This window comes from Orycteropus afer, unplaced genomic scaffold, assembly GCF_000298275.1.
Source record: "Orycteropus afer afer isolate SDZICR_OR568_19922 unplaced genomic scaffold, OryAfe1.0 scaffold00013, whole genome shotgun sequence".
NCBI classification, from domain to species: Eukaryota; Metazoa; Chordata; class Mammalia; order Tubulidentata; family Orycteropodidae; genus Orycteropus; species Orycteropus afer.
This window is the reverse complement of record NW_006921600.1, coordinates 3,810,763-3,836,315: the sequence shown is the minus strand read 5'-3', so window position 1 is coordinate 3,836,315 and position 25,553 is coordinate 3,810,763. Positions and strand designations below refer to the sequence as shown.

Genomic DNA, 25,553 nt, shown 5'->3' with positions numbered 1-25,553 from the left:
TCCCTTGTTTAAAAAGTAAGTCATTAGAAAAATTGTGAAAAACTTAAAATTGAATGCCTGTTAAAACATAGCATGTCAAATTGTGTGGAATATTGCTGGAGTAGTATTTAGAAGAAAATTGGTGAAGGTAGTCATTAAAAAAGAAAAAAAGAATAGAAATTATCAAAGCATTTGTGGTGAGTTGCATTATTGTCTCTATTGATTCATTCCTCTCTGTATCCATACTCTTTGTAATGTCAATTTGCAGTTTTCCTACAAAATTGCAGAGTATTCTTTGACTTCAGACTTGGCCACAGAACTTTCTTTGGGCAGTGGGATGTGACTAGACCTAAGACACACAGGGATTTGAAATGTACTTGTGCCATGAGGTTTGTGTCCTCGTCATGAGAAGTGTCTGCTGAATAGGGCTTGGGCTGCCAAGTGAGATGCCTGGAGAAGACCTGAGCCAGCCAGGCCCACAGGGTGAAGTAGAGCCCCTCCATCAAGTCCTGTCTAGCCACCCCAACCAACTCCATGAAAACCAAACCAGTTGTTGAGTCAGTTCTGACTCATGGTCACCCCAATTATGTCAGAATAGAACTGTGCTCCGCATGGTCTTCCACAGCTGCTACTTCAGAAGTAGGTGTCAGGACTTTCTTCCAAGGCACCTCTGTGTGAGCTTAAATTGGTAGGCGTTTGGGTAGGAGCCAATTGCATAAACCTCTGCACTGTCCAGAGACTCCAATGCTGAGAAATAAATGCTTATTTTCTACCTCACTGAGATTTTGTGGTTGTTAGGTAGCATAAATTGATAGTTACTTAGAAATATAGTTGCTGCCATAACAAAAATTCAAAATGTGTAGAAATGGCTTTGAGACAAGAACAGTGGGAAAACTGTTACAGAAGGCTGAAAGAAATAAGTGTTATAGCAGGCTGGAAAAATGACAAAGAATATCATATACAAGCAACACATTTGGTGTAATATTTGTCTCAAGTAACTTGGAAGCAAGAAAATAAAACTAGAAAATTTATGGAACTGGGGAAAATGGTCTTCAGTCAGAAAGAGTTAATTGTTCTTAAATATGAATCTTATATATATTAACATATTCACAATGGGTTAAAGAATCACTAGATACAAAATTTGAAATATTAAAATAATTAAGAATATATTTAACTTTGAACAATAAGAGGGAAATATATTAATTTTATTCTATCAAATTAACGATTTCTAGTCAAAGACAAAAGTTAAAGTTAATAGATGGGTGACAGACTAGGAAAGGATATTTTAAAAACTGAAACTGACAAAGGATCTATATCCTGACTATACAAAGGACTCTTGCAAATGAACAGTAAAATGATATGAAACCCAATTTTCAAAAAGGAAAAAAAGTTATGAATAGGCAATTCACAGAAAAGGGAGCCTTTTTAGGTGCAAGAATAAGATGTTCGTTCAGCTCCACTAGTAATCAGAGAAGTGTAAATCAGAACAATAATATACTAAACTCAAAACTCACTGTCATTGAGTTGGATCCAACTCATAGTGAGTCCTCCTTGGCTTTCCAAGGCGGTATCACTATGGAAGTGGATTGCCCAACCTTCCTTCCGAGGAGTGGCTGGTGGATTTGAACTGCCACCCTTCTGGTTAGCAGTCAAATGTCTTAGAAGCTACTATTTTAAGCAATTAAGGAGTGAAAATTTAAAAGCAAGATAAAACTATGTGCTGCTGAGTATACAGAAAAAAATAAAACCCAAGTTGCAGGAGTTCCAACTGATTGAATTCTGTAAAGGATTTGTGTAGTAAAAATAAACATATAAATGGCATCTGACCCAGCAACCCCACTCCTGGGCATATATCCCAGAAAAAATAATTACATTCGTCTATAAGAGAAAACATCCAAAGATGTTCATTGTAACGTTATTGATTGCATTAAGGAGTTGAAAATAACCTTATCATTCATCACAAGGGGAACTGATAAAATGTAATATGTGACTTCTGTGGTTTAATATAGAGAAGATTTCCTCTTACTACCTAGGTAAGTCTTAAAAATTCAGCATAAAATAAAATTAAAAAAAATCAATAAAGCAGAGTAAGATAGTTAACATAACTTATTTCTGTATATTGAATTTCTTACATACACAAGGCAGCATTATGTATATTTAAGGATGCAAAAAAGATTTATGGTGGAGGAAGGAAATGCAAGTGAAAGCAGAGACAAAGACAGCATTCTTTGATGTAAAGAACAGAATCAATTCAACCCTCAGTTCCACAGGTCCATTGTAAGAAAAAAGGATGGACTATCTATTACTCAATTTCAAGAAACTGTTCTGTACAGGGTTAGTCTTTGAGATAATAGGCTCAGGAGTTAGCCAAGTGAGATTCAGACTTAGCTTGAGTATGTACTAACTCAATGGTCCTTCGGCAAGTTCTTTAACTTCTCTGAGCCTCATTTTCCTCGTCGATAAATATTACCTCATAATATTGTTGGGAATATTAAATTTTATAATGCATTTAAAGAATTAGCATAGTGCCTGCCCAACATGCAGTTAGGTCTGTGACTGGTTCCTGGCTAAACCTATATTGCTGTAGCCAAGTAAACCCTGACCCTGAATTCTGTCAGTGGTCACCTCCAAGAAGCTCCCCAAAGCAGCCTACTATGCATATCTGGATCCAAAATAGCTACAGTTGTTCCCACCACGATTCTTCTCCCAGTCTCAGATTATCCTGTCTATTCTCTCTGGAGGGGCACACACACACACACGTGCACATATGAAAATTATGCACTTTTGCCATATTGAATTTTATCAAGTACAAAGTGTTTCTAAATTATTTAATTCAATTTCAGTAATAACCCTTTCATAGATTTTACTTACACTTAAGTAGTAGCAAAGTTTAGTCACAGAGCTAGGGCTTGAAACCATGCATGACTGATTCCAAGTCCATGCATGTAACTTGTACTATAGTGCTATTTCTCTTTATCAGTTTTCCAAGTCTATTTCAGCACCATCAAATCTTATGAAGCCCAAACAAGTAAATCATGCATCATAGAATTCCCTGCATGTAAAAGTGTCCTGATATCTAAACATCCATTTACTTTTTACCCAGCCCAGAAATAGCTATCAATTACATATTATGTCTGTGGGGGGAGGGTATTATATATACATATATATATTTTTGTTGTTATGTGCCGTCGAGTCTGACCTGACTCATAGCGACTTCCTTCCGGGAAGTGGCTGGTGGGTTTGAACCGCCAGCCTTCTGGTTAGCAGTCAAGTGCTTTAGCCACTATGCTACCAGAACTTCTATATATATATATATATATATACTTAAAAATACAGGATATATATCTGTTTTCATTTATAAATAAAATGAATACTTTACAAACCAAATTCACTGCCATCTAGAGGATTCCAACTCATAGCCACTCCCTCTGGGTTTCTAAGGCTGTAAATCTTTATGGAAGTAGATTGCGCCAGAAGACGGGTAAAATAAGTCTAGTGGAGGAAAAGGATTACAGCCAGATTAACAAAAGTATCTGTGAGGTATTTTTTTTCAACCTTGTTCCCGCTGTTTTCCTGTTGTGTGCCATTGATATCAAGTCACAGTGATCCTACCTGCTAGAGTAGAACTACCCCATAGGGTTTCTTTATCAGAGCAGATCACCAGGTCTTTTCTCTCAAGGAGCTGCTGGGTTAGCAGCTGAGTGCTTAAGCATTGTGCAAGCAAGTCTTCTTTTTTAATGTTAGTATTCTGTGTTTTTCATCTGTAATGACATGAACTCACATTTTTAAGAAGAAAAGCCAACACTTGCATAGCAATGGAACTCATTTAAGAAATTGCTCCTATGACTTCAGTTTTCTGGAAAGGTTTTTTGTTTTGTTTTGTTTTTAAGCAGATAGTTCTTCACTTCCCAACGAAACTGTGACATTCGACTGAGCCTGGCAGATTTACCTGGAGTGTGAATAGAGCAAAGTAATGCTCCTTCTGGTCAGAAATGCTTTCCTGTTAGCTTGTTTTAGCGCCTTTCCTAAAAGTTTGTTTGCATTTCCTAAGATCTGCTCTCCAAAGTTCAACCCATTATGACATACAGACTACTATACTTTTCATATAGGTAATAGGCTTTTTTTTTTTTTTTTTAACTAGATGAGGTCTAGTTTTAATTTTACTGCGTGTAACGAAATGTATATTGACTCAGGCATACTGTTTTAGAAACTGAACTATAGGACCATTATTTCCAAATAGTTCTACATTAAAGAAAAAACAAAACAACCCACCACCATCGAGCCAATTCCAATTCATAGAGACATTGTAGGACAGAGTAGAACTGCCCTATAGGCTTCCAAAGCTGTAAATCTTTACAGAAGCAGACTGCCTCCTCTTTCTCCCACAGAGCAGTTAGTGGGTTTGAACCAATGACTTTCTGATTAGCAGCTGAGTGCTTTAACTGCTGCTCCACCAGAACTCCTAACTAATTTCACATACTCCAGAACATTCTTTCCATTCTGATTATTTTAAATAACACTGGGAAATGTATTTTCCGGGCCTTTCCATTCCATTCATATGAGTATTTCCATTCATGCCTTGGGCTTTTGTGCTAGGTCATTTATATTTGTATTAAAAATAAAAAAAATTACACACACACAGATACATTTGGTTTATGATCTTAAATTTAAAAGTGCTTCTTACTTGGAGAAAGATTTCTCTTGCCTAAAATATTGTGGTATATTATGGCAATGCATTAGTATAAGGGGACTTTTTTTTTTTTAAGTTGTACAATTGATGGAATAGTTAATTATTAATCTGGCTAACATCTGTAATGAAAAAGGGAGTCTTCTTGCTTTTAAGCCATGGACTCAGTACATAAATCTCAAGTATGGCTGCAATCATAATATTCCTGCAGCTATGGTGTCACCTATTGTAATTTTTCTGCTAATAAACAAATTTGAACTAGCCAGGAATCCTAAATTTTGAGACCAGTTGTTTATCTCAAATATACTCCAGAGAAATTGTAATGCAGTTCTGCTTTGAATTTAATTTAAACAGGAACAGGCAAAACAAATCTCTATGGAGGACATTTGACAATAATAAAATATTTCTCCCAGCGGGGGAGCTGGTAGCAATTGTATTGTTGCAATCCAAGCTCACGTTTCAGTAGGTCATTACCATCATAACAAGCCCTTGGACCAACTGGCATGGACATGCAACATTGAGCCCCTGATGGGCACATTATTTCAGACCTTTAACTTCATGGAGAATAAGACAAATACTCCTGGGAAAGGAGGATTATATTTTGAAATTCCTTTCTTTTCTATTTGTTTCATAATAAGATGCAGTGTGCAATCAATCTACTGCTACTTGCTTTACTTTGTTTTTTTCCACACTACCAAGGAGTGCCAGAAGCTAGACTTAGATTTGAAAGGACTAGAAGCACTGACGTAAACACTTCAATATCCACTGGACTATGGGGTATCCAATCAGTATGTAAACTATTGTGGATGAAAAGAAATGCTTGAGAATATCTCTCTTTCTTTTTAGAGTTTAAATATAAATGAACTTCTTATGACAAACAAAATATCCCTAAACTTTTCCCATAGGTCCAAATGTGAAATACTCCATCTTACTATCTCATTTCTACTTCTTACCTAAATGGAAAACCTAGGCAATGTAGCAAAGGTAAGTCATCCCAAGAAATCAAAACATTCTGATCTAGTTGCTCTTTTGTTTTTCATTAGGAAAATTTGAGTATTTTGAACAACATCTAAATTAATTTTAAAGTACATTGAAAAGCAGATAAGTAGGACAATGAGATGAAAAGAGGATTGTAAGATATTCAGCAAACAGGTTTGTGAGCAGGCATCTCCATTTTTTATGGGGATAAGCAGAAGATGTGACTTGGGAGTCATCAAAAAAAAAAAGGGGGGGGGGGAAGCATCCTCCTTGTGTGTTAAGGAAGAACAGGGATTGTAAAAGCAGCAATGGCAGCAGGAAAACAGGTCAGTCAATCCAAATAGCTCTGTGGTTAAAAATAAATAAATAAATAAGCTTACAAAATTTCAGAGCCATTGTATGAATTTTTTTTTCCCCAAAGAATATCTTTGGCTTACTTAAGCAAAATTTAAAACAGTTTCCCCAGCTTGCTTTCAAATGAGGGGAATCTTTTTAAACATTCCAAAGCACAGGCTACATCTGACTCCAATCAAATCACAATCTCTGTGAGGAGGACACACCAAAATCAAACCCACTGCTATGGAGTTGATTCTGACTCATAGTTGACCCTATAGGACAGAACAGAACTGCCCCATATGGTTTCTAAGGCTGTAAATCTTTATAGAAGCAGACTCCCTCATCTTTCATCAACACAGTGTCTGGTAGGTTGGAACCACCAACCTTTTGGTTAGCAGCTGAATGCTTAACCACTTTGTCACCAGAGCTCCTTGAGGCGGACATGGGCAACAATGATTTTTGATACTCCCTAGTTGTTTCCAATGTGCAGAAAAGTTGTGAACAAGCACTGTTTAAAAATTCACTTATGAACATGGTAAAAGTGATCCCCTTAAAACAAATACATAACTCGTTTGCAGAGCTACATATTGTTTACATATTGAGAAGTATAACATGCTAAACTGTCAAAAACCTACTTTATTTCATACCTGTGGCACCAGCCATGACTATTAGAGAAAAAAAGTTGCTCTGTAATAATTCTAAATTTTAAGGATCAGCAAAAGAAATCTAGCATTCAAGTTTTTAGGAGCATGTGTGCATGCCACATACATATGTGTGTGTGTATGTGTGTATATATATATATATGTATGTATATATATATATATATATATATATATCACTGGTATCGAGTCAAATCCAATTCATAGTGAACCTTCCTTGGGTATCCAAGGTAGTATCACTACAGAAGTTGATTGCCCAACCTTCCTTCTGAGGGTAGATTGCCCAACCTTCCTTCTGAGGAGTGGCTGGTGGGTTTGAACTGCCAGCCTTCTGATTAGCAGTCAAATGCCTTAGGCATTACACCACCGAAGCTTATATATATATATATATATGTGTGCATGCCACATACATATGTGTGTGTGTGTATATATATATATACACACACACACACGCACACACACACACACATATATATATATGAACTCTGGTGATGTAATGTATATATGTGTGTGTGTGTGTGTGTGTGTGTATAAACACGGACCCCCTTTGGGAGATTGCATATATGATTTTCCTTTTTTAGGTTTTGTATTTTGCATTGAGTCCTGCTCAAGTACTTTTAAAATATCAAAAGTAAAACATGTCTGATTCCATACTGAGCTATTGCCACTCAAAGGACACTAAAATAAGCAAAGACAACTCTGAGTTATCTTGCCAGCTTGCACATCCTAGTGATTTAGGTAATCTCATGCCCCTAAAGCTGATTCTGTTTAGTGGCCTTTGTGTCATCAGCTTCTTTCTCTGGAGAACCAGCCACCTCTGAAAGGTGAGAAATACTGTGGGCAAACACAATGACAAAACACTCTCCAGATAGGCAGAGAAGCCAAGAAGGCACGTATTAGCACTTCGGTGATGGCTCCAGGAGGGCCCGGTGGAAGCCAGCTTGACCCTGAGCTACAAGGGCTGTAACCTTTTCGAATGTAGAAGGTGAGTGGAGGCCATTTGCTGTCAGTGGTGCTGTTTAACCCTCTTGAATTTGAAGATAGCTCCCCCTCTCCTAATACACACCAATCTATAAGCTGCTTCGCTGTTGACTTCCCATTCAGGAAATCTGGTCAGCAACTCCACGGCTGCTCCACAAAGCCTGCAGCTTGCTGACAAGCTCAGTGCAAGCACATGATTTAATTGTTGATGGAGGGAAATAATAGGTATCTCTAGCAGGTTTTAATATGATCTTAAAATAGAGGGAAAGTTTTCTGTTATGACATTGACATAGAGGCGATGATTTTGAGTAATTCAGGATGATGTGGAGATGCTTTAAGATTAAATAAGAGCTATATAAAGGCTTGTCAGAATGAATTCTAATGTGCCATGAGACACTTTGCATACTCTTAAATATGCAAAATGTCTCTTGGCACCCTAGAATTCATTCTGACAAGCCTTTTTATAGCTCTTATTTAAACTCCTACTTTATTTTTAGGGAACAGGTACTCAGAGATACTCTTTGAATGGAAGCAACAAAGGGCAGTGTTTATTGATTCGGCCCTTTTGGGAGGGGTGGGGTGAACAAACACAATACAAAAGAGCAATCAAAAGTGGAAGCTTGTTTAATATTGCTCTACCATCATCCTGAAAGGCATAATAATTTGAGTTACACATCTGAACTGATTGGAGTTACAGAATCATATCTCCTTTTTGCATTTAACAATATATACAATATAAAATAAATACATTTACACAAATGGACATTTGCTGGAGCACACAGTATGGTACACATCACAAAAATATACAATTGATTGCTTTACAGATGTGAAGCCCATCTACAGCTATAGACATGGTTTTATTATTATTATTATTACTTTTTACTACTGGCTATAATGCAACTCCTGGATTATTATAAGCAGTTTAAATTTTTTGTCCTTTTACGATCTTTGCACATAAGACTGCCATAAAATGTTTTCCTAGGCAGGTAAACAGAGACGCTTAAATAATTAAAATACAATCACCAACACCCATTTTCTCTTCTATAAGAAAAATAGCAGTTTTAAATTTTTTATATCTTTTATGTTATCATTTAAATGCAAAATAGTGGAATAAATACAACAATCTGATCTGATTGAAACACAAGTGTAACTACAGGGAGTCACACAATCATATTGCTTTAAATAAGAACAAACCTAAAAGAAGCAAAATTAAAATTAAAATCATATGGCTAAAACATACACCTTTATTTATAACTCTCCAAAACTTCACATTAAGTAAATGGTCTTGTTTGAAACTTGAAAAAACGCACCTCAAGTGAGGTTTACGATGAGCAATTTACCCTAAAGTCCGTGCAATTCTTTGACATCTACATTTTGGTTGTTTTTCCTATTTGAACAACACTCGTTCTTCTGTAATGCTGAGAATCACTTAAACTGAAAATGGAAAAGAAAAAAAAAAATGTACCTCTTTCCTTTAACATATCTCCATCTCCATGTTTTCAGTTGGTTGGCTCTTGTTCTGAAGCCCAAGTATTTTAATGTGATACAGTGAAAACAAGGTATCTATTGTATACATTTTATTTATATATAGTGTAGTGGAATACTAGCAACTTAAACCCTGCACGATCTTTCTGGAAAATAATCTTTTTAAACACTTACATATATAAATAATCATAGAATCAGCACCTTGTTTTTTTTTTTTGTTTGTTTGTTTTTTCCCAGGAGTTGTATTTTGTTGTTGTTGTTATTACTTTTAAAGGGATGTGCCAATTTCTGAACTCCTATCACAGCTATAAGTTTCAAGTTATTGACCATCTGAATGAATTGCTAATGATGATTTATCTAAAAATCACACTACAGTCACTTCTCTACTGAGAAACCACAATCTACGATATAGTCCCATATAGCTAATGATAGATACACAGTATTCCTAGCACTAGGTTGATGGAGCATCAACCCAAGGTATTTCGTTTAAAGCACACAAAGTAGCAATAGTTTTGGAAACGTGTCTGCACCAAAAAGTTTTGCAACAACACAGAGCGAGTTAACAACATCTGAGAGATGATTGAGTGAAAGCCATATATACAGCATTTAAAAATTAGACTTATCTATATTCTTGAAATATTCAAAGTTTTATTTCTAAGCTATACATTGGTATTCTATAATAAACCATTAGAGAAAGTATTCCTTGTTTTGAAAATATTATTATGATTTTGATGTGTATCTGTTCATAATGAATACTGGTTTGGAGTTTCAATCTCTTAATTATTATTAGGAAGAATCTTATTACTGGTGAGGAATAGAATATACTACTGTAGTCTCCTGAGGAATTGTACATCCAATATTGTCTCTAATTCTACCCTGTGTCTAAAAGCACACACCACAAGAATCCAAACACCACAAGAAGAACAAGACAACAGTCTTTGAATGCAACATAAAATTCAGAAAAGCACAGCAAACATGAAACATTGAAAAGCTGAACTACATTTCCTTTGTTTGTTAGGATTACAATTTTAATTACATCTGTGTACATAGAATAAGACTGTTCACATAGTACAGGGAGCAGCTACTAACACTGGTCCATTGGTATAGCATTTGATGGAGGTTAGTGTTTATTGGTTATTCAGCGACTGTAGATTTCGGGGGCATCTAATTGATTTCTTCATTAGATTACACCTCTTAACAGTCTGGAACCTGACTGACTTTCATGCTGTGACAATACTGGTTGAAAAGCACATATATTGGCTTAGCTCTTGGTAAAAAACTGTAGGTTAATTTAAATGAACATTTTGAAATGAAAGAAAAAAACAAACTCATACAGATTAGGTTTTAGAATTTGGTCAGGCGTCTGCTGTCTTCGATGATTTTTTTTTTTTCCCCAATTTCGGCATTTGCCTTATTGCCTCTTAAATGAATACTGGCTCACAGCTCCTTCTGGGAACAGTCTGTAACTTTGCAAACAGGCAGTATCTCATTCTTAAGCACTGTGGCAGCTAGAAATCATATGGCAACTGGACCTCCCAGGCAGAGAGAGGTGCATTCCTGATAATTCTACGGATCTGTATTCCATGTGCAGTGCTTATATATGTGACTACTCAGAGTCACCGTAGGTGTAATCTAATCCTTTGTGTCAGAGAACATTTAGATAAACTGGAGCTCATGTTTAAGAGATTGATGTTTGGGACCAGACTGGCACACAACATAAATTGCATCCGTGATAATATGCACCTTCCCTTCAACTATTGCTTGAGTAAGTTAAATTCCCATATTAATAAATGGCTGAAAAGTGGTAAAGCTGGTACAAAAAAATCTCCATTTGTAAGAAGAAACAAAACATTTTTAAAAATCTTCCTTCAGGATTCATTTGTCCTTCATTATTGTTCATAAATGTCCAAAGCCAGCACAAAATTGCAGTATTCTTATTTCTCTTTAGTATTGCATGAATGAATAAAGCTTAAACTATTCCCTGAAAAAGTTACATAGTAGCTAAACTAACAAATACCTGGAAGACTTGAAAAAACAATTAAGGAATCAAATGGCTGTAACTGATCTAGATGGAAAAGCAATGATAAGAAGCAGCCGATGCAACGTTGCTTAAGTTGCCCAATTAGAGGCTGCTCCCATGAAATCTAATACTGCACTTAGTCAATTCCTTTATGTTGCACTGTACTTTTATGTACGTCAGTTCTCTCTCTTTGATTCCTTAGTCATTGGGGATGTTATGGTTCACAATTAAGTTCACTGGTATCCATATTATGGATCTCCATCCTTTGGCAGGGCTGGCTTCCATCTCTCTTCAGTTAGAGACCTCTTATAAAAGTTCAGCAGCAGAAGGAAGGAAAGGAAAGGAACATTTTCTTCTAACTAGAGCTATTTAAAATTGAGAAGAAAGAAAGAGAGTGAGAGAAAAGAGAAAGAAGAGTAGAGGAAAGGAAAAAGGAAAGGAAAGAAGAGAAGGAAGGAAGGGAAGAAGGGATGGAAGGATGAAGGAAGGAAGAAAGGAAGGAAATGAAAATGAATGGAAACTATTAATTAAGAAAGCCAAGGAATGAGGGAGAGAGTGAAGAAAGGAGGGAGAAGTAAAGAGGAAGAGATATAAAAAAAGATGATGAGAGATAAGGTAGAAAGAAACTCATCAGAAAGATATGGAGGCATCTGAAAGCTGCTTCATAGTCTTGCTGCTAAGCGATCAGTGCAGTCTTTGTTGATTTTGATGTTGTTAACTAAATACTAAATTTCTTCGACATCACTCTTGGGTTTATTTTCCCTTTTTCAGCGTGCAGGACGGGAAGGCCCAGGAAACTTTTAGTCAGACCTTGGCCTCCAGCATTTCCAAAAAAAGTTTGTGCATGGGGACTTTGCCTTCTAGTTTGATGTTGTAGAAATGCTGCACAGCCTTGGTAGAGGTCTGCCTCAGGAGTGGCAGCGTCATCAGCATCTTGCCAGCTCGACGAGGGTCTTCCATGTGCTGGCCGGCCTCATAATCCTGCAGGGCCTCATGTAAAACATCCTGAAGCTTCTGAACAGCCTCCACATCTTCTATGTGCATGGAGTCTGTGAAATAAAGCAGAAAATAAAAATCAGAATGTGAATAGTAATAAACTTTTATAGATAAGATTGATGAAAGATAAATATTATTTTTGAACTCTTCTAAGTCTAAGTACTTGGCTGCCTACCAAAAGGTTGGTGGTTTGAACCTAACGGCTGCTCTGCGCTCCATGGGAGAAAAGACCTAGTGATCTGCTCCCATAAAGATTAAAATCTAGGAAAACCAATGAGATAGTCCTACTCTGTCAGATAGGATTGTTATAAATCAGCTCAATGGCACCTACCAACAACAAGGTCTTTATAATGTAATTTGTTTAGAGTCTCACATTTCTAACATATGTATTTTCCCCCCAAAATCAGATCATTTCTAGTACTAATTGAGAATTATTATAAAAGATCTATTATTTAAACCTTGTATGATTTTCTCTCCTAAGAACTGAGCTAGAGAAGGCTTTCTGCTAAAAGATTACAATATTGGCTATTTTATTCACTAACTCATTCATTTATATATTTACTCATTCATTCAACAAACAGTTGTAGAATGTGTTCAACGTAATAGCATTGTTCTAAATGTTGTGAGATAAAAGTTGTCTCAAATCCTGATATTTTCCTCAAGATGATCACATTTCTCACAGGGGGAAAAAAGGTGATGATCAAGATCATAAGAATTCCATGTCAATACATTGAATCTAGCGCTATGTTCAGTTGTGATCTGCAGAAATCACAACAAAGCACTATCCTTTCAGGATTCTTTAGGGTACAGTTCACTAAAGTGTCCTTATATAGCCTGCCTCTTTCCTTAAAATAATAAAAAAAAAGGCATCTTTAGATTATTGAGTTCTGAAATAGTTTTCACATTTGTGAAGGTGAACTTTGCCCTGAAATGACTAATTTAAAATCTATTTCAATCAAGCAAAGAAAGGGTTAACAGGGTTGACAATTATTCTTGAGAGAAATGTAAGATGTGTGTGTGGGGGGGGAGTTACAGCTCTAGCTCTAAAACAGACACTTAATTATATACAAGTTTGAATCATTTAGCACGTTTTATTGATTCTGATGACAGTTTATCTGTTAATTACACATAATGGAGTCTTTGGGGGATTCTTCATGTTTAATAATTCTACTTCTCTGAGAATGCAGAGCTCTAAAATATATGTAGTTAGCCTAATCTTTCATACAATTCAAATATTGGATCACACACACCAAAGAGAGAGGAACGTAATTTAAAATCAAGTGGCTAAACATATAATAAAAAATATGGCAAAGTAATTAAAATAGCAAGTCACATGCTATTTAAATTCCTTTATATTTATTATTTTTTCTTTCACATTTTCTTCAATCATTTTACTACATCCTTGGTGAATTAACCCCTGTTTATATTACAGGGTTATAGAAACATTCTTCTACAAAATTTGGAATATAGTTGTTACTATACTATACTATACTGTACTATACAATACTGTACTACACTGCTCATGATCTAATTTCTACTAGTAGAACCCAAAGAAGGAATTCTTCAGAGTTGGAAATGTTTGATAGTGGTGTCCTGGAGTAGAAAACTCAAGGCACTCCACAACATATACCCTAACCTTTCCCTGTGAATAGTTTCTTCCTAGGGTTATCTCCAGTCTCGTTCCTTTCAACATGGCAATCTCATTCATTTCATATGGTGCTTTCTTCTAGAAACACATAATTTTCAAACTTGTCTAAAGGTTGGTAATGATAGTGATGGAAAATCCATCATAGGGATGACAACAACATGCTCTGACATTTTTTCTTTCTCTTTTTTGCACTTAGATGTTGTTTGAAGGAAAAATGATGGGCATGGAGGAGCTGTGTCTCTAAGTACACAAAAGATTGCAGTAAGAACCGTGTTCATATGGGAAGGGAGATAAGGTAGATTTGCCCAATGTATCCTGGGACTAAAGCTAAGGAGTGTAAGTGAAAACTGATCAGAAAAATCAGAACCGCATTCTTTACAGAGACATAAATAAATAAACAAAACAAGGTTTCCCCCCTCCAAGCAGATTAAAATAATAAGCTGAATAAGTATGTACATCATAGAAATGCAAGACATTAAGCATCTATACCCTTGACAATTTCAATCTTTTCTCCATTTATCATGATGTTGCTTTTGGTCCAGCTGTGAGGATTTTTTTGTTTGTTTGTTTGTTTCTCCTTTGTGGCAAGGTGTAATTCATACTGAAAACTGTAGTCTTTGATCTTTAGGAGTGTGTGGATGGTGAGATTTTTGTCTCTCATACTTTGGTCATGGGATCTGGAGGGCCAAGTCCCTGGAGAATATATCATGCCTGCTAGAGTGGAGGGGCAACAAGTAAAAAAAAAAAAAAAAAAAGAGGAAAATCCTCAAGAAGATGGACTGGCACAGTAGATGCAACAATGGGCTCAAGCATAGCAACAATTGTGAGGACAGCACAAGATCGGGCAGCGTTATATCTTGTTGTATCTAGTGTTGCTATGAGATGAAACCAACTCAATGGAATCTAACAACAGCAAAGCACCTACATTGGGTAGGGTCTCTGGTAAGTACTTCATGAACATTGCCTCATTGCATGTCCTATCTACCCTGCAAAGTTCACAGCACTAGTTCTATACTTTACAAAGAAGAAAACAAATGATAGGAGAGTTTAGTGACTTTTCCAAGGCAAACAGATAGCTAGAGTCCAAGCCAGGCTTAAACTCATGTTTCTTTGACTCAAATTATGCTAGAATGTATATTGAGGCATGACATTAATTCTTTCATGGGTTGAAATAGTCCTTTGAGTTCATCTGGTTCAATCTTCTATTATTTCAGGAATCTTCTCTATAACATTCCTAATGAAGACAGGTTGAATACTCTACCTTACAAAGGAACAGAACTACTTATTAGAAAGGTTTTCTTCATATTTTACCCAGATTTGTCTCTAACTTCATGCTTTGGTCCTGGTTTTAACAACTGAAGCAATATGGGAAAAATTTACTTCTTCCACATGGCAGACCTTTAAGCTTGAAGTCAGCTGCCACCTCAGCTCCCAACCCAAGCCCTTTCTTTCCTACTAGTCTTGCCCAGCAGGAGATATATTATAGGATGTCACAGGAAATGAGGCGAGAACAAATAGCAGAGAGATATGCTCACAAACAGCAATTAAGACTTCAAACTATTCTTTAAAGACTGTGATTTAGCTTGAGAGATTTAAAAATGATTTAATCAAATTACTATGATAATTTAACTTCCCATTTACAGAAAAGATTCTAACTCATCTTAGCTTTACCCATTCTCGGATCTGCTAATACTTTAAATGCAAACTCACTAAATCTGAACTATTTAATTAGACCATGATTCAGCTGGCAGACTGGTGAAGAAAATATTAATCTCCATTAGGGATCCTAGTTCAAGTTCTGGCTCTGTAGCTTTAATCTTTGTTTTGTTCTTTTGCCTAAATTTATAGGCTTATGCTAGGCTCAACAGAACGGTTTATGTAATTATTTAGCTTTGGCTGTTATTGGTGATTTCTTTTTAATTTCATGTTTTAAAAGAAATCCCAGGATTTGTACTAGTAGGAAGCAGCTAAACTTAGTAACGGAATCATCAGTTTACCAACTAACTAGACAGGCTAAGCTGGACATTAAATTCACCAGGTGAATTGTTAAAAAAAAAATTTGTGTGCTTGAAACCACCTCCGTATCTATTAAATATGAATATTGGGGGTAGGTCCAGGACATCATTATTTTAAAAAACCTAGCTGATTCCACTGCCCAGGCAAAGTTGAGAACTACTGACCTATACAATAAGACAGACAAACACTATTCTCAAGGAGTCAGGTTTTTTAAAAAAATAACTAAAGCTCGAATGATACAAATATTTTTCACCATTTCTTTATATTTCAAACCCTAATAAACAAAAAGAATGCTTTTGCAACTTCCCATAGTTTTTACTCTGTGACGAGGAATCCTAAAGGAATGTATCCAGTTCAGATCATTTATTTTGGGGAAGTAGTTAATATCCTTGCACTCGAAGCTATAAAATCCAATGAGATTTAGAGGCATTGCAAAAGAACATTTTATTTTAGATCTTACCTGGAATAAAACACTGCCCTTCTCTATAATGAAAATATTAATCACTGTGGGCCTGGGCATAGCTACTGAAGAAAACACCCAATCTACTTGAAAATTGTGTTCAGGACTTGTAATTCATTTTTGCCAATATTCTCTCAATGGTATCAAATCTCATTTTGATGATAATGTTGATTATAAGAAGTACACAAAATATATCTAGAGTGAAGTCTAGTGCAAAACATCTACCACACGAAGAGGAACCTCTTCTGTAGAACACAAGGTATTGATTTCCTTTGGTGTTTTTAAATAGCCTGCATGAAGAGGTGTAATAAGGGTAAGCTAATATAATTCCCATCATAATCATAAAAGTATGAACAGAAAATGATAGAAAGGACCAAAAAGTTAGCAAAAGCCTATTCTTTAAAAGGGAATTTGTGCCTTCAAATTCTAATATGCAGTGTCTAACAGAATGATCCTCTGGGTTACAGTCAGCTGGTGGGGGATGGGTTAGTATTAAAGAACACTGGTGGACCAAATGGCAAGTTGGCTCTTTATTAACATAAATAATCCTTTGCCATTGAGTTGATTTTTGATTTACAATGACCCTATAGGGAACTCTGGTAGCATAGTGCCTAAAGCACTTGACTGCTAACCAGAAGGCTGGCAGTTCAAACCCACCAGCCACTCCTCAGAAGGTAGATGGGGCAATCTACTTCCGTAGTGATACTGTCTCGGAAACCCAAGGTGGGGTCACTATGAATCGTGTCCAACTCGATGGCACATAACAACAACATAGGACAGAGTGCAATGTCATGAGACAAAGTATATGTGAACTGCTGTATGGAAAGTGAATTTGCTCTGTAAATCTTCACCCAAATCACAATAATAAAAAATAATAAAAAAACATAGGACAGAGTAGAGCATCCCCATAGGACTTCCAAGGTGGTAATGAATTTCCCCACAGGGTTTCCAAGGGTGTAATATTTACATAAGCAGACCATGTATCACTTTATACATGTGAATGAAAAGAAATGGTTAAGTTTACTAATTACCATTTTGCAACTCACATTGATTAGTGGGTTTAGACAATGAGCAACACTGCTAATATCACAAAAATAGAGAGAAACCGGCACTTTGTGCCTCCCGATGAGCAACATACCACCTACAGCTACCATAGGGATAGAAGCTGAATCTGATTAAGCCTCTGGATCCAGCTGCCAATTTGCAGGAAGTGGAAAAAAAGCAGAGGAACATGATGAACTGTTCCAGGAACACACAATCTGCAAAATCTAGTTGGTGGGAACTCTGTAGGCCAAATGCCCTGAGTTCTCCAACAGATAAACTGGAAGAAAATGAACATAGAGGAGGAACTTGTAGATTAAAGGATACTTAAAAAGCCATAAGAAATTTTATTATTATTATTATTATTATTTTTTGGTAAGTGGGTGAGACTAAGTCTAGGGGTAGCTATTTAGTGATGAAACCATAAAGAAATACAAGGAAGTGATGACTACAAAAGTCAAGATATGATATTTGTTACCTTTTGAGGAGGTTATAATCAGTTGCAATTTAAAACTGATGACCAAAATATAAACTGTGGCTTTACATTAAAAGATGCCATTTTCCAGAAATACTGTGCAGAAGTAAAAAGAAACTTGACTTTTAGCACTTAGATTCTGTTTATTCCTTAATATCTTGGGCTCTCACAGCTACAAATTTTGGGTGAGGTCAGGTGACAATGCTTGGGATGTAATATGCAGGTATGCAGCTGTAAGGTCTTATTGACTTGGATAAAAGAGAATCAGGATAAAAATGATTCAAAATCTTAAACTGTTTTTAATCTTCTTACCCCTGCCCCCCAAAAAAAATTGTAGTTAAGTTGATTCTAACTCATAGCAACCCTACAGGACAGAGTAGAACTGCCCCATGCGATTTCAAAAGCTATAAATCTTTACAGGCGCAGATTGCCACCTCTTTCTCCCACTGAGTGGCTGGTGGGTTCAAACTGATGATCTTTCAGGTAGCTTCTGAGTGCTTAACCACTGCATCATCAAGGCTCCTTTTAATCTTACAGTATATAAAAATGAAAGTGCTACTTTTGGCTGGTGATAATAGTTTCAAACAAATTCTTAGATATGAGTCAATAGAACCAATCAAGAGCAAAGATTCCCATGATATAATCTTACCCCAAATATTTGTAGTAGTATTTCACTACATTCTCCAATAAAGAGATAAAAATAATTACAAAAAAACAAAAACAAAAACAAAAAACCCTCACTGCCATCCAGTTGGATCTGACTCATAGCGACCCCTCCTTGGGTTTCTGAGATGCTATCACTATGGAAGTAGATTGCCCAACTTTCCTTCCAAGGAGCTGGTTGGTGGGTTTGAACTGCCAGCCTTCTGGTTAGCAGTCAAGTGCCCTAGGCACTATGCCACCAGAGCTCCCATATAATGTCCAATATGGAAGAATTCTAGGCATCAGTCTAACCAGTCCGTGTATATTTGAGAATCCCAGGAGTGAACAATTACAAAGGAGTCACTGGGTGAGGCAAACAGTTAAGCTCTTATCTACTAGCCAAGAGGTTGGTGGCACCTGAGAAGAAAAGACTTGTTATCTCCTTCTGGAAGGTCATAGCCTTGGAAACTCTATGTAGCAATTCTATTCTGAATGCATGGGGTCATCATGAGTTGAAACTGACTTGATGGCAACTAACAACTACAATTACAATGCTAAAATTGTGGCCCAGAGTATGCTTTTTAAATACAACCTCATAGAGAGTATCACCAAAGAAAACTAAACTCACTGCCATCAAGTTGATTCTGACTCATAGCAACCCCCTTTGGGTTTCCGAAGCAGTAAATCTTTACTGAAGTAGATTGCCCAGTCTTCCTTCTGACAGAGACTATCAGGCATCCAAATATTACCTAAGAGGTTGCTAGTATTAAGACAATACATAACTTAAGTGAGCCTTCAAAAATAATTAGAATTATTATCTGAGGGTTTTCATATATATTTTTAAAACTTTTATTTATTTTGTTGTTGTTACTGAGACTATATGCAACAAAAAAGACAATCCAACAGTTTCTATATATACCACATAGTGACACTGATTACATTCTTCAAGTTGTGCAACCATTCTCACACTCTTTTTCAGAGTTGTTCCTTCCCCATTAACATAAATTCACTGCCCCATAAGGCTCTCATCTAATCTTTCATGTTGCTTTTGTCAATTTGATGCCCTATAGATAGTTCATAAAAGGGTATGATGCTCAAAGCAGACTTTTCTTACTAGTTAAGCCAAACTATTGTTTGGTTTTAAGAAGACTCAAGGGTATATTTTTGGTTTAAGGTTTAAAGATTATCTCAGGGCAACAGTTCAGGGGTTCATCCAACTTCTGTGGCTCCAGGAAGTCGGGAGTTCATGAGAATTTGAAATTCTGTTCTATATTTCCCCCCTACTAAGATTCTTCTTTGGAATTTCGGATCAAAATGTCCAGTAATGGTAGCTGGGCATTATTCAGCTTTTTTTTTGGTTTCATGACAAAGGAGTCAGTTGTTCAAGGAGGTAATTACCAACACATTCCACATTCTCCTTTTATGACCAACATTCCTTCTTCCTCTGTTGCTCTAGGCAAATAGAGACCAATTATTATGCCTTGGATGACCATTTGCTAGCTTTTAGGACCCAAGACTTTATGATACCAACTAGGAGGTAGAACAGAAGAACTAACTATGTTATTAGGCCACTTAACTGGGATGTCCCATGATGCCATGACTCTGAAGCTCCAAATTACGAAACCAAATCTCATGAGGATTTTGGTTGTACATAAGCGCAGCTACTGTTTTTTTTTTTTTTTTTCTGTCGTTGTTGTAAATATATCTAATTATACAGTTTTGTCAATTCAACTTTTGAAAGGTGTACAGTTTATTGACAACAATTACAATAATTGGTTGTACAACCCTACTCTAATCAATGTGACATTTCCATCACCATTTTCCGATGTGGTATCTCTATGGCAGTAGATTGCCCAAGCTTCCTTCCAAGGAGTGGCTGGTGGGTTTGAACCGCCAGCCTTCTGGTTGGCAGTCAAATGCCTTAGGCACTAAGCCACCAGAGCTCCTGTTGCTAATAAACACCTAATAAAGTCTGTTCTCAATGCATTTGCCTTTTCTTATCTTTTTACATAAACAAGGTCATAATATTTGTTCTTTTGTGGTTGACTTGTTTCACTCAGCATAACACCTTGCAGCTCCATCCATGTTGTAGCATGCATCAAGACTTCATTTTTCCTATTGGTGGAGCAGAATCCCACTGTATATATGTACCACATTTTATTTAAATATTCATCTGTTTATGGGCATTCAGTTATCCAACAAAAATCTAATAACCAAAACATATAAAACAAATTTCAACAACTTTACAACAAAATGTCAACCCAATCAAAAATGGGCAAAGGATTTGAATAGACATTTTATCAAAGAGAACATTCAAATGGCCACCAAACGCATGAAAAGACGCTCAGTGTCATTAGCATCAGAGAGATACAAATCAAAACCACAATGAGATACCATTTCATTCCCACTAGGCTGGCTAAGATTAAAAACATCAAAAGACAGACAATAACAAATGCTGGCAAGGATGTGGAGAAATTGGAACCTTAACCCATTGCTGGCATGAATGCAAAATGGTATAGCTGTTGTGGAAAATAGTGTGGTGGTTTCTTAAAAAAACTAAAAATAGAACTACCATATGATTCAACAATTCCACTCCTAGGTTTATACACAAAAGACTTGAAAGTAGAGACTCAGACAGAAATTTGTACACCAATGTTCACTGCAGCACTATTAATAGTAGTCAAAATGTTTTTAGATATTTGAATGTGAAATCTGCAGAATCAGTTCATGATATGTTGTTTCTTTGACTATATACTTGATTATAAGGAACATACTCCTAGTGGTGCTCTGGTTTTGCAAGTGTTCCTACATTCACATATGACAGAAACATAGGCACCAAAAATATGACAGCCATGACCAGGAAGCCAATTTTCTATTTCCTAAGCATAAGCACAACATTTATAATTATTGAAAAAGATAGATGCTTAAAATAAGCTGATAATTTAGATAAATGAAACAATGGTTGTTAACACCTTCAGCCATAAAAGGAAAGCTAATACACCTATATAAATAACATGTTGTTGTTGTTATGTGCCATCGAGTCAGACTCAACTCATAGTGACCCCTCCTTGGGTTTCCTAGGCAGTATTACTACGGAAGTAGATTGCCCCATCTTCCTTCCAAGGAGTGGCTGGTGGGTTTGAACCACCAACCTTCTGGTTAGCAGTCAAGTGCCTTAGGTACTATGCTACCAGAGCTGTCTTAAATATTTGCACAAAAAGTTACCTATGATAATCTGAAATCCTTAAATATTAAAAGAACATTTAGGAACTTTTTAGAGGATATATGAGCAGCATCAGAATATGCCCTGATGTGTTTATCAGCAGTTTAGGAAAGCTACACTGGATCTAAGCAAGCTTGAATTGACAACTTTATTGCTGTCTTCCAAATAATGGTTGAAAAAATGGAATAATACAGCATCATATTTATAGTATCAAAGAAAAGGACTTTCTGTGTGGTTGATTCCAAGTTCAAATGGTGGGGTTTAGGGGTAGGTGGGTGAGAGAAAGCCATATTTAAACAACACAGGAAAGGTGGCACAGCTTTGAGATTAAAATAATCCTTACACTACTTACTTATTTCTCCTCTAGTATGGACTCTAATTCAATACACACAGAGAGAGAGAGAGAGAGAGAGAGAGAGATAGAGATTGAGAGACAGAGTAGTGAGAAGAAGCTAAAAGAATGTTAGAATTACTATTGCAGGTAAATTTTGTGATGTAGAGAAATTTTCCATGAAAAAGTAATGTTACTCAACTACATATAACGATAAAAGAAAAGCTTTTTAACTATTTCTGGCTTTAAACAAAAACCAGAAAGTAACTTGTTCTTGAAACAAAGATTTTCTAATCCTCAATCACTGCTTTAAAGCAGGTCATTTCCTTCCCTAAACAGCAGGGCATGTGGGATTAGAATATTTATATATAAAAAATATTAATGATTATATTTCTAAACAACAAAGACAGAAATACTGCTAGTAATTAATTCAGGTACTTGGCAATATAATACATATTCATAAAGCCTGAAGCTAACATCCAAAAGATTCTGATAAAGTTTTAGCATTACTCAGCATTTATAATTAGTTAATAAATTAAAAGAAAGCAACTTGGAACACAAGGTAAAAGATATGACTTGCTTGCTGTATTTAAAAATAGTTAACTGAATAACTAGTATTGGTAAATATTTTAAATTAGAATCATTTTTTAATCAGCAAACAAAAATAATCTTCCCAAAATTACTACTGCAAAATCTTTTACCTGACTATGAGAGCTGTTAAAGTGTGAAGTTCATGCAAACTAATAACCTCCTAGAAAAACTCAATCCCATCTCACTTTGATCTTTTAGAGAGCAGAAGAGGTTCTTGAGGGTTTATAACAACAATGCCATTTTTCTTAAGTAATCATATTTCACATCTTCACAGAGAAGTGAAAAAAGAGGGATGAGTGGTATGGTGGGGTTGGTTATGTTCCCAATTAAAAGCATGAAATGCTAGACTCCATTATGAAGACAAATAGAAAAGTACAACTTCATTGTTGAAAACAATTTCCCTCCTATCAGTCCAAGGATTCATGCATCAATATTGTAGATGAACTGTTAATTACAAAATCAATTAAAAATTATTTCTAAAAACAGTCACGCGCCCCTGGCTCTCATGGGGGCAATTTGGGCAGAAGGTCTCATCTCACTAGGTCTGAGCCAAATCACAAAGTCGTCATCCACAAGTAAGCAAAAGCAATCTGGTTTTTCATTTTTCAGCGCGGCTGAGCCCAGCCTGAGATTGATCGTCACATATGGCCCCAGAAAACAAACTGTCAATACCTTGAATGCTGCAGAATTTGAACAAATAGCTGTCCGCCCATTCAAGCCACTCATTGCATCCCATTTAACAGATTTTATTGACAGTTTCCTTCTTGTAATTAAAGGGAAAACTACTGGCTGGCAACCAAGATAAAGTTCAAAGATAGGGTCAAAACAAAAGCAGATGGAGGGGCACGGTGTGACTGTCAATGGTACACAGCATCAGAGCATGTTATTGACACGCAGGTATCTAATGATCGGCACGTCATTAAGGAGGATCTATCCTGAACTTTATGCAAATGCTGAAAGAGACTTAAGACTACAATAAAGCATTAGGAGAGAGGCACAAAGGGAAAAAACAACAAAGCACCAACGATTTTTACTTATCAGAGGTTGCTCCCTATTTTAGCACATTTCAGTTCAAATGCAAGGAAAATGTATTCCCATAATTCTTAACCTTTGCTGCATACATTGTGCCTTTGAGAGAAATACTCCCCCAGCAAAAACTTACTGCTTAGAGAATTCTAGAAAATAAGAAAACAGGATTCTTTGATAGTTAAAATTAACAACAACACTAAATATATTTTCCTAATTGCATAATTAGCATCTTTGAGGGGAAAATGTTTTGTGTGTATTCATAGCTCACACTTATTCTGATTTGTGCATAAAACATAATGGAGCTAATTTTGTCATGAGAGTGCCCATTATTGCTCCTTCAAAAAAAGTTTTTCTCTGCTCTGGTCCAAATTGGTAAATGCATTAAGGTGGGAGAAGCTTCACAGCTTTCAAGAAGCAAGTAAAATAAAAATAATTCCCTCTATGTTTATTTTTCACTTTTCACGAGAAAGCTAAAATGATTATAATTTCACTGACTCTTAAGAATTTGCAAACTGGGGCTCGCAAATCCCTGAAGAAAGAGTTAAGGGAAGGAGTAAAACTGACATACTAAAATATGTAACAACGACCATGTCAATATGCCAACCTGAATTAGCAAGCGCTATAGCTTTGAGGGTGACAAATTCTTCTTTCTCCAGCTTCATGCTCTTGTATTTCTTTACCAGCTGCAGGATAGCATTATTTAGGTCAAGAAGGCCTGCTAATTTGGACTGGTCTTCATCCATTATATAATCGTCTGCATAGACAAGTTCATCCTCAAACGAAAGGGATCGGTATACGACACCAAGGATCAAAATTTCCATCCAAGCACTCTGCAGAAGACTCATCTGGTCCGCCAGGGACAGAGTGGAGAAGCCTGCATGGGAAAATGGGCAGATCAAATTATTGTAAAGCCATAATTTCATAAAGCAACATTAGTTTCTTATGGTCTTTGTCTTCTACATCAGTGCTCAAAAGTGTGCTGAGCATTGATTAGAAGCTCTTCAAGTTTCCACTGATCACTTTGTGATCAGTGGCAAAGTATAAGACACAAAACAGCTTCAGTCTGTTTGTGGTAGATATATGCCTGAGGGGACAATAACAGAGAAGTAGTCTTGTCTTTCATTTGAGAAGAAATTACCATGCCATCTTTAAATATCTGATTTCTGGCTGAAGTTTTTGTAAATGTATAGGAAGCCAGATTTTCAGCGATCTAATCTGTACAATGAACATTGTTAAACAATATCAAAGTAAATAAAAGTACAAAACAAAGGAAAACAAATGGAGACCAACAGTGAAGTGCAATTTGGAAACATTTTCTGTATTAGTCACAAGCAACAGTGGATAATGCGTGCTCTTACAAATAAAAGAGCCATCTTATTTGGATATTTTTGCTCCCACTGACATTTAATTTGAATTTCTTTTTTCAAATGGTCATTTACTCGTGTAAAATAAAACAGAATATTTAACAGCCCAGTCCTTCCTACTAAATAGAAAAGCCACAATTCATTCTTCTTGTTGTTTTTAAGTGCCTTCAAGTCAGTTTGACTCAACGACCCCATGTGACAGAGTTGAACTGTCCCATAGGGAGCAGTGGTGGCACAGTGGTTAAGCACTGGGCTGCTAACTGAAGACCTGGTGGTTCAAACCCACCAGATGCTTCTTGGGAGAAATATATGGCAGTCTCCTTCCATAAAGATCACCGTCTTGGAAATCCTATGGAAAGTTCTACTCTGACCTAGAGTGTTGCTGTGATTGAAGGTTTTAATCTTTAAAGCAAGAGATCATCAGGTCTTTCTCCTGCAGGGTTCCTGGGTGAGTTTGAACCGCCAACCTTTCCGTTAGCAGTCAAGCACTTAACTGTTGCAGCACCATGGCTTCTTATTCTTGTTGTGAATATCCAGTTATCTATACTGTTAAATATGAAGATAACAGAGTGTATTGGAAAGGAAGTGAACAGAGCCAGATCCTGAAGGTAA

General features: G+C 36.3%; 1 protein-coding gene across 1 annotated transcript in view; it reads right to left on the bottom strand.

Moving 5' to 3' along the window:
* Positions 1–11,929: 11,929 nt before the first annotated feature.
* The window catches only part of ESRRG (estrogen related receptor gamma), a 275,113-nt gene continuing 261,489 nt past the window's right edge, over positions 11,930–25,553 (bottom strand). Inside the window, exons 6-7 of the mRNA XM_007952508.2 lie at positions 24,182–24,451; positions 11,930–12,174 (exon numbers count right to left, since the gene is read on the bottom strand). Coding sequence (XP_007950699.1) covers positions 11,930–12,174; positions 24,182–24,451 — 515 coding nt within the window. The remainder of the gene's footprint in view (positions 12,175–24,181; positions 24,452–25,553) is intronic.